The 11,056-nt window shown below is 39.8% G+C and overlaps 1 protein-coding gene across 1 annotated transcript; it reads right to left on the bottom strand.

Moving 5' to 3' along the window:
- Nucleotides 1–458: 458 nt before the first annotated feature.
- Nucleotides 459–859, bottom strand: LOC311624763 (large ribosomal subunit protein eL43-like; the record flags this gene model as incomplete). The annotated part of the gene is made up of 1 exon (XM_084888380.1): nucleotides 459–859. One exon carries the CDS (start codon nucleotides 857–859, stop codon nucleotides 539–541), a length of 321 nt encoding a protein of 106 aa, XP_084744506.1. The 3' UTR covers nucleotides 459–538.
- Between the last annotated feature and the right edge of the window lie 10,197 nt (nucleotides 860–11,056).

Raw genomic sequence — 11,056 nt, forward strand, 5'->3', positions numbered from 1 at the left:
CACATTTTAAAAAATATTTTTAATTTATTTTTATATGTTTTTATTGATTTCAGAGAGGGAGAGAGGGATAGAAACATCAAGGATGAGAGAGCATCATTGATCAGCTGCCTCCTGCACACCTCCCACTGGGAATCGAGCCCACAACCTGGGCATGTGCCTTGAACCCAGGACCCCTCAGTCCATAGGCCAATACTCTACCCACTGAACCAAACCAGCTAAGGTTCAACTCACATTTTTACTAATTTCTTTGTTACTTTAATTTCCTTTTTTTTTTTCTCTAATGTGGAAGTTAGGATGATGAAATTTAGATCTTTCTATTTAATATATGCATTCAATTCTATAAATTTCCCACTGAGCTCTGCTTTTGCTGTATCCCAGAAATTTTGATAAGTTTTCATTTTCATGCACTCAAAATATTATAAATTTTTCTTGCAATTTCTTCTTAGACCTATATGTCATTTATTTTTATTTTTTATTTTTTTGTTATATAAATTAACCCATTTATTATAGGCTCTCAATGTTTCCAACTGTGGAGCTTCTACTGGTCTTTCAATTCCTTCAGTCTTCTGATGGCTGACTTTACTGTGACGGCAGAAGTGGTGTTGTAGGTCCAGGCACCGCCAGCGACTGTCATCATGCAGGATCCAAAGTGCCAGATCCCCACGGCTCGCCTCTTCATCTTGGTTTTGCCACAGAAGGAGCAGGTGTACTTGGCGTGCTGGCTGATCTCAATCTTCTTCATCATTTTCCGGAGGGAGGCGCCATAACGGGTCCCATATTTACCAACGATTCTGACCTTGGTGCATTTTGCCACGTCCCCGCGAACCAGGCCGGACGCCGAGAGGAACCTATATGTCATTTAGAAGTGTGTTGTTTAGGCCTTGGCCAGGTGGCTCAGTTGGTTAGAGCATCAGCCAAATATGCCACATTGTGGGTTTAATCCCGGTCAGGACACACATAACAATCAATTGGTGAATGCATAAATAAGTGGAACAACAAATCCATGTTTCTTTCTCTTACCTCTCTCTCAAAATCAATCAATAATTTATGTTAATCATAACCTGAAGATATTTATTCCATTGCTTTTCAGAGAGAATGGAAGGGAGAGATGGCATGGTGGGGGAGTAGGGAGAGAGAGAGAGAGAGAGAGAGAGAGAGAGAGAGAGAGAGAGAGAAGGAGGGAAGGAGAGAGAGAGAGAGAGAGAGAGAGAGAGAGAGAAGGAGAGAGAGAAACATACATCAATGTGAGAGAAACACATCAATTGGTTGCCTCCCACACATGCCCTGTCTGGGGTCCAGGAGCAAACCCACAACTCAGGTACATGACCCTTTGATGCTTAGGCTGGCACTCTAACCACTGAGCACAGCAGCCAGGTCAATAATTTTTTAAAAAATGTGTGTTGTTTAGTCTCTATTGGGATTTCCTGTTATCTTTCTGTGTTGTGGGTGGGTTTTTTTTCTTTTTTTTTTTTCTAGTCTAATTCCATTGGGTTCTGAAAGAAGACATGGTATAGTTTCTACTCTTTTAAATTTGTGAAGATGTTTTCTGATCCTGAAAGAGGTCTATATTTAGTGTTTCATGTGAGCTTGGGAAGAATCTGTATTCCTCTGTCGGTGGGAGATATAGTCTATACATGTCAACTGTATCCGGGTGACTGATGATGTTCTTAAGTTCAGCTATGTCCTTTCTGACCTTCTGCTTGCTGATCTATCCACTTCTGATACAGGGGTGCTCAAGTCTCCAACTATGACAGTAGACTCATGTATTTCTCTTTGCACTTCTACCAGTTTTTCTCACAGAGTTTGACACTGTTGTCAGGTAGGCACATGCACCTTAAGGATTGTTACATCTTCTTGGGAAATTGACCCTTTACCATTATTTAACGCCCTTCTTTGTCCCTGGTAACTTTCTTTACTTTGAAGTCTGCTCTGTCTGAATGGAATATAGCTCCTCCTGCTTTCTTTTGGTTAGTGTTAGGGTGGTATATTCTTCTCCATCCATTTACCTTAATATATTGTGTCTTTATATTTAAAATGGGCTTCTTGCCCTAACCGGTTTGGCTCAGTGTATAGAGTGTCGACCTGAGGACACTTGTTACTAACCTGGGATGAAAGATCCCAGGTTTGATTCCGGTCAAGGGCATGTACCTTGGTTGCGGGTACATCCCCAGTGGGAGGTGTGCAGGAGGCAGCTAATCAGTGTTTTTCTCTCATCGATGTTTCTCTATCCCTCTCCCTTCCTCTCTGTAAAAAATCAATAAAATATATTTAATAATAAAATAAAATAAAATAAAATGGGCTTCTTGCGTGGCAAGTGTGGCTTAGTGGTTGAGCGTGGACCAATGAACCAGGAGTTTACAGTTTGACTCCCAGTCAGGGCAAATGCCCATATTGTAAGCTCAATGGCAGACTTATCATTGATGTTTCCTTCTCTCCCTCTCCTTTTTTCTCTTTGAAATTAATAAAATATATATAGAGAGAGAGATTTTAAAGATAAATAAAGTAGATTTCTTATAGGCAATGTATAGCTAAGTCTTTTTTATTCATTCTGACAATACCTGTTTTTTTAATTGTTGTACTTCAACCATTGGTTTTTCAAAGTGACTTTTTATATAGTTGGATTAATATTTATTACATTTCAGCCCTAGCCAGTTTGGCTCAATAGGTAGAGCATCAGCCTGTGGACTAAAGGGTCCTGGGTTTTATTCCAGTCAAGGGCACATTGAGTCCTTGGTTGCAGACTCCTGGCCCTGGTTGGGGTGCATGTGGAAGGCAGACATTCAATGTATCTATCTCACTTACATTTTCTCTCTCTGTCTCTCTCCCTCTTTCTTCCACTCTCTCTAAAAATCAATGGAAAATATCCCCAGTTAAGGATATCTTATATAATAAAAGGCTAATATGTAAATTGTCTCTTTGGGAGTTTGACACACCAGGAGTTTGACTACTCGCTATGATGTGCATTGACCACCAGGGGGCAGGGTGGAATGAAGGAAGGCCTCAGCCAGAAAGCGTGGGAAGAAAGGCCCCTATTGGCCCTGAACACAGGCCAGGCCTAGGAACCCTAATCGTGCAATAATTTTGTGCACTGAGAATATTAAATATACTATATATATAAAAATATAATATTTTAAATATATATTTAATATATTTCTTTTTTACTCGTTGCCCTCATTCTTTGTTTCTATTTTTTTTCATACACTCTTTGCATTTTATGTGATTCATTTTCTTTTTCATTGGCATTATTAGTTCTTTTTTGACTATTTTTAGTAGTTATACTAGAGTTTGCCATATACAATTATAATGAATCTAAATCCACTTTCAAATAACATTATACCACTTCACAAGTAGTGCAATAAGAGACGATTCCCAATTTCTTCCTTCCATCCCTTATAATGCTACTATCATTCATTTCATTTATGCATAATCATACATGAGAACATGCATATACACTAGCATGCACAGCCAAACACATTGTTGTGATTTGTGCTTTGAACAAAGTGTCTGTTAGATCTATTAAGAATATGAAAAATAAAAATTTTACTTTATTTTTACTATCTTGCTTCACTGCTCTTCCTCACTTTATGTGGACCTTAGTTTCTGACCTATATTACTATCCTTCTCTATAAAGAGCTCCATTTAACATTTCTTGCAAAGAGAGTCTATTGGCAACAAATTTTCTAAATTTGTATTTGTCCAAGAAAGTCTCTATTTCTCTTTCACTCATGAAAAATAACATCACAGTGACAGAATTATAGATTGGTGGGGTATCTCAACACTTGAAATATTTCATTTCACTCTCTTCTTTTTTTACTTATTTATTTTTATTGATTTTTAGAAAGAGAAACATCGATGTGAAAGCAAAACATCCAATAGCTGCCTCCTGCATGCCCCCCACTGGGGATCAGCCAACAACCTAGGCATGTGCCCTGACTGTGAATTAAATCAACAGCCTTTTGGTGCTCAGATCAACACCCAACCAAACCACACTGGCTAGAACTCATTAGTTTCTTAATCTTACTTATTGGGATTCTGGTTGGTTGGTGTATTTTTGTGCTATTGAAGTTTAATATTCATAAGTCTTTTCCCATATGGTGTCTGATTCACTTGCCAAACCCCTAATTCTCTGAGTCACCAATATTTTTTTCTGAGCTCTATTGTAGTTCTTTTTTCCTTCTTTAAATTCTTACCCATACAGGACACATAATGAGGAAAGGAATGTGAAAGGAATCTGGCATTTCTGGGTCCTACTTGACCAGCATGTCTTCTCTGGTCTTCTAGTATGAACCCCTCTTTCCCATGGGGCACCCTCTTACTGTGGTCTCAGGAGGGATGAGCCCATACTTGACCCATGTCTGACCAATCAGATGACTCCATTCCTCTCTACAGTGATTGGTTCAAAAAGGAGCATGTGATCTAAGTTGGACCAATCAGAATCCTTCCCAAGATTTTTTCTATCATATGATTAAGATGGAACCACTTTCTGTAGGTGGAGTTGTTATGTGATCTGTGTGCTTGGCTATGGGGCGCCACCATACTCACATTGGAGACAGCTTATTGGTGAGATGGAGAGAGAGATGGAGATCAGATGACATCACTGGAAAGCCTAGATGCAACTCTCCTACCCGCTGTTCTTTTGAATTATTAACCAATCAATGATTTAACCAATACATTTAAAAAAAAAATTAGTTTCCATTGAGTTTCTGTCACTTGCAATCAAATAATCCTTATGGATATAGTGACAAATTTTTTCATCAGATACTAAGCCAAGGGACTATCTATTGCTTTGCCCAGAAGAAGGACATTCCTCCCTCCTTGCAACATCCCCTTCCCACCCTTACACATTATTCTGGGAAAGTTTTTTCTTCTGTTTCAGACTTGTGGTGTACATAGAAGCAGTCGTTTTCTAGGCCCCACATTCCCAGTCACCACTGATTGGCCCAGGAATGGCTCCTGATTAAAGTTGGGCCTATCTTTCCTTCTTAAGATCCCCTCCTCTTTTCCCCCTCCTCCCCCCACCCAAAGAACTGGAAGATGAGATAGAATCCATTAAAATAATACATTACTTTCTGGGAGAAGAGGAATACATTCATATTGTGTAATATCCTGTGAAAATCTCTAAAGGAACTCTTGAAAATCAACAAGAAAATTATAGGACTACTAATAGGGGGGAAAAAAAAACAAACCAAGTACTTTCTAGGAGAAGGAAATTAAAAGACCAACAAGCATGTGAAGAGATACTTAAACTTATTAGCAATCAGAGAAGTATAATTTAGAACAATATCAGCTATCATTTTACACCTACTTGACTGGAAAACTTAAAGAGCTGGTTATTACCAAGCATTGGCAAGAAGTGGGGCTATAGGCGCCTGCCCGTGTGCTTGCAGCAGGGACTGGAGCAGCTGACGGGAGAGTGAGCTGGCTTTCCTTAGGGAAATTAGCTACATGCCCTATGCCCAGAAACTCCACTCCTGGGTGTGTGTCCAGAGCAGTGGTCACGTGGGCCTGTGAAGGACATGTCAGGTATGCCAATCACACATTTGGTTGGGGCAGCAGGGAGTTGAAGGCAACTGGGGGGTCAGTGCTAGTCATTAGGACAGTCTATAGACATTCCAGCTCTTTCTTTTTCCATAGTCACATCGTGGCCGTGAATTTAAAGTTAGGTGGAATCATGTGACATACTTTGGCCATCAAAGGTCTATATAATTTAGTGGCCCAGCACACAAAATCTCACACAGTAGGCCACCTGCTATTCCGCAGGAGCCAGTGGGAGCTCCAGTGCACCTGCAGGAGACGGCAAGAGCCAACGGGAGTCGTGCTGCTTCCATGGGAGGGAGACAGGAGAGAATTGCACTGCTTCTGCAGGAGGTGGGAGCAAGTCACCACTGCCCACAGGAGCCAGGGAGGGAGGGACTGAGAGGTGCTCCATACATCCCCTGGTGACTGGTTACCCATGCACACGCCTGCACATGCCTTGCTGAGCACACAGCTCCATCCACTTGTGTGCACCTGCTGCACATGCAGCCTCCTGCTGATCAGTCATTATGTGTGAGGGCATGACGACCATTTGCATATTAGCATAAACTGGGCACTATTTGTTTTTTTAATTTTAAAATATATATATTGTATTGATTTCAGAGAGGAAGGGAGAGGGAGTGAAAGTTAGAAACATAAATGATGAGAGAGAATCATTGATTGGCTACCTCTTACAAGCCCCCTACTGGGGATAAGCTCGTAACCTGGGCATGTGCCCTTGACCGGAATTGAACCTGGAACCCTTCAGTCCACAGGCCGATGCTCTACTACTGAGCCAAACCAGCTAGGGCTGGGCAGTATTTGTTACTGCAGTGTAATCCACTCTTTCTGACTGACCCCATGGCCACATGTAGATGTTGGAAGCAATGAACTAAGCATGAACACAGCCTCATGAATAAATCTTAAAAAACATTGCTGGCTTGGGGGAAAAACTGATAGTATAATATCATTATGTTAATTAAAAATCATGTGCCCTATACATTTTTTTTTACATTTTCCAAGTTCATATACACAAAAAAGGATACATATGAAACATATGCTGCCAATGGGGGACTAGAGAACACACTTAATTCAACTCTCTTCTCCTGAGGTTCAGCAAGGGGGAAAAGATTCATGCCTTGAATCTCTTTCCTGGAGACATCTAATAATACCTGTTCACTGTGCATGCTTTTAGGGGGTTAAGCATAAGTAAACAAATGTGTATTACCCCTCCACACACACACACACACACACACACACACAGCCTTTCCAACAAACAGAAGCACACCAAATAATACACCATTTGTTCGTTGCTTGCTTCTCAGGCCATTTTCGATGATGAAGTTGAGAGATCTGAGGCATTTTCTTAATATATTTTACATTGAGCTTCAGTTACACATAACCAAATGAATCCTGACCAATGCATTCAAATGCCACTTCAGTGGTTTATTACATTTCCATATACTTGGAGCTGTTTTGAAATTCCTGTTTTGTTTAATGTTCTATTTATAAAATGGTTCAATCTTAATTTTCAGAATTTCATTTCCTGTTCTTTTATATGATGGTTTATTCTTTGAGGTGAACTATAACCTAATTTTGCCACATTAAAAAAAAAATCAGGGTGGCCCTGGCAGCATGGCTCAGTGGTTTAGTATTGAACTATGAACCAGGAGGTCATAGTCCGATTCCTAGTCAGGGTACATGCCTGACTTGTGGGCTTAATTCCCAGTGTGGGACATGCAGGAGGTAGCTAATCAACGATTCTCTCTCATCATTACTGTTTCTATTTCTCTCTCTCCTTTCCCTTCCTCTCTGAAATAAATTTTAAAAATGTGTTTGTTTTTCAAGTCAGGGTGGTCTGAGGTTGCATTAAATTTAGAGGTTAGAGCCCTGGCTGGTTTGATACAGTGGTTAGAGCATCAGCCTGTGGACCAAAAGCTTGATTCCAGTCAAAGGCACATACATCGGTTGTGTATTCGATCTCCAGCCCCATTGGTGCGCATGTGGGAGGCAACCAATCAATGTTTCTCTCTCATGTCTAAACTTCCTTCTCCTCCTTTTCTCTCCCCCATCCCACTCTCCCATTCTCTCTAAAAATCAATGGGAAAAAATACCTTTACTCCTTGGGTTAGGATTTTTTAAAAATAAAAAATTTAGAGGTTAGAGAGAATTGACAACTTTAAGATGGAGGTCTCCTAACCAAGAACAAACTCCATACTGTTTTCTATAATGGCTGATTTTTCATTTATTCAAATTATCTTTTATCTATTTCAGTGTTCAATCTAATAAATTTCTGTGCTTTTCTTGTCAGGTTTATTCTTTTTTTTTTTTTTTTAAATTTAAACATTATTGTTGAAAGTATTACATATGTCCCTCTTTTCCCTCCATTGATCCCTTCTAGCCCTCCCCTACCCTCCACCCCAGGCATTCACCACCATATTGTCTGTCTCCACGGGTTATAAATTATATACTTTGGATATTAACTCAAAGGCCTTTGGTGGATCTCTTCCCACTGACCCACCCTCCCCAGCCTTCTCTCTGAGATTCCACAGTCTGTTTCATGCTTCTATGTTTCTGGATCTATTTTGTTCATCAGTTTATTTTGTTACTTAGATTCCACCTATGAGTGAGATCATGTGATACTTGTCTTGCTCTGACTGGCTTATTTACTTAGCATAATACTCCCAGGTCCCTCATGCTGTCTCAAAGGGTAAGTGATCTTTCTTTTTTACTGCTGCACAGTATTCCATGGTGTGAATGTACCACAGCATTTTTATCCATTCATCTATTGATGTTCATTCGGGCTGTTTCCAGGATCTTAGCTATTGTAAATTGTGCTGCTATGAACATAGGGGTGCATATTTTCTTTCTGGTTGGTGTTTTGGTTTTCTTAGGATATATTCCTAGAGGTGGGATCACTGGGACAAATGGCAGACCCATATTTAAATTTTGGAGGAAACTCCACACTGTTTTCCATAATGGCTGGAGCAGTCTGCGTTCCCACCAGCAGTGTGCCAGGGTTCCCTTTTCTCCACATCCTCCTCAGCACTTGTCATTTATTGAATTGTTCGTAGTAGCCATTCTGACAAGTGTGAGATGATGCCTTGTTGTCATTTTAATTTGCACCTCTATGATGATCAGTGACTTTGAGCATTTTTTCATATGTCTCTTGGCTTTTTCTATGTCCATTTTGGAGAAGTATCTATTTAGGTTTTTTGCCCATTTTTAAATTGGACTGTTTATCTATCTTTTGTTAAGTTTTGTGAGTCCCTTATATTTTTTGGATATTAACTCATTATCAGGTGTATCATTGCCAAATATGTTCTCCCGTGCAGTGGACTCTTTTTCATTTTGTTGATGGTATCTTTTGCTGTGCAGAAGCTTTCTATTTTGATGTGGTCCCATTTGTTTATTTTTTCTCCTTAGTTTCCTTTGCCTGGGAGATATATCCGTAAACATACTGCTGAAAGATATGTCTAGATTTTGCTGCCTATGGTTTCCTTTATGAGTATTTGTTCTAGCTCTGTGAAATATACTATTGTGCCCCGGCCAGCGGGACAGCAACGTGGGAGCGAGGAGACACCTGGAAGGGAATGAGGGAGGACAGGAGACGGAGAAATGGAGGCAAGACAGGGTTCTGATCAAGCCTCAAATTTTATTTGTTGCAGCCGCAATATATGTACACAGGTTGTAGGGGGAAGTTGCCGCGGAGACATTCCAGGGCGGGGAGGGTTGTGTATCAGCAGGATGTGTCTGAAGGGGAGGATACAGCAGAGATTCTCCGGGGCGGGGCGAGTTATCACAACAGGTGTGCCTTGCTCAATGGCCAGATATGCTGCTAGGCATTTAGATTGTTTCTAGTTAACTGCCACACCACAGCTTGTCACATGAGTTCTGGTAAGTCAGAAACTCAGTGTCTAAGATGGAGGTGTCTTTTAAGGTGTAGTCACTAATTCTTTTTCAGCTCCCAACACTATTGATATTTTAATGGGGATTGCATTGAATCTGTAGATTCCATGTTGCTGAGAATTTTTATCATAGGAGGTGTTGGACTTTGTCAAATGCATTTTCTGTGTCTATTGATATGATCATGTGATTTTTGTCTTTCAATTTGCTTATGTGATGTATCACGTTTATTGATTTGTGAATATTATTATATATCAGTCTTGCATCCTTCAAGTAAATCCTACTTGGTCATGGTGTATGAACTTTTTAATACATTGCTAGATCCAATTCGTTAATATTTTGTTGAGGATTTCAACATCTATGTTCATCAGGGATATTGCCTCTAATTCTCTTTCTTTGTAGTATCTTCATCTGGTTTTGAAATTAGAATAATGCTGGCATCATAAAAAGACCTTGTAGGTGTTTCTTCCTCTTGTGTTTTTAGAAATAGTTTGAGAAGCATAACTGTTAGTTCTTCCTTGAATATTTGGTAAAACTCCCCTTGATGCCATCTGGACAAGGATTTTGTTTTCTGGGAGTTTTTTTGTTTATTACTGTTTCTATTTCCTCTATTATTATTGGCCTATTCAGGTTATCTGATTATTCCTGATTCAGTTTGGGAGATTGTATTTTTCTAGGAATTTTTCCGTTTTATCCAGATTGTCCAGGTTGTGGGCATATAGTTGTTCATAGTATTTCCTTACAATCCTTTGTATTTCTGTGGTGTCAGTGGTTACTTCTCCACTTCCGTTTCTGATTTTATTTATCTGGGTCATCTCTCTGTTTTATGATGAGTCTGGCTAACAGTTCATCAATCTTGTTTATCCTTTCAAAGAAGCAGCTCTTGGTTTCATTTACCTTTTATATTGGATTTTTAGTCTCTATGTTATTTATTTCTGCTCTAATCTTTATTATTTCATTTCTTCTACTTACCCTGGGATTTCTTATTGCTCTTTCTCTTATTCTTTAATTTGTAGGGTTAAGTATTTTATTGTTAATTTTTCTTATATTTTTGAGGTAGACCTGCCAGGGTTCTTTTCCAGCATTAAGAAGGGTTCATCAATCTGGAGAAAGGCTGTGCATAGATTAAATAAGAGTCCAAAGATGAAAGATAATTTTGAAAGGCATTGGGGGTCAGATGAGCCTCAACTAAAGGAGCCAAAGCTCTAAGTTCTTAGTTCTCCCTTCTCTCAGGACCCCTGCTTTTTATTAGCACAATTTATCCTAAGGCAAGGTGGAGACACAAACTTCTAAGGGAAGGGTTTACAGAAGCATTGTCAGATTGGGGAATAGCCCACAGTTGTTCAGGTATTTGGCCAACAGGAGGCAATAACATGTAGATTGAAAAGCCATGAGCTGTCTGGCAGCAAACAATCATCCTATTCAGTTTTGGGAGAAGTGCCTTTTAGCCATTCCAACAGGTGACTACATATGTGACTCAGCCCCTGTTGAGCCCCCAAGTTTCACCAACCTTTTGATGAAACTCTTACAATTATGACATATTGGAATTGGCTTCCAGCATAGGCCTGGAGTACTATGAACTTGCCTCTCAGGACTGCTTTTCCTGTGTTCCAGAGATTTGAGTTGTGTGTTCATT

The sequence above is a fragment of the Pipistrellus hanaki genome, assembly GCF_964339955.1.
Source record: "Pipistrellus hanaki genome assembly, chromosome: 6".
Classification (NCBI taxonomy): Eukaryota; Metazoa; Chordata; class Mammalia; order Chiroptera; family Vespertilionidae; genus Pipistrellus; species Pipistrellus hanaki.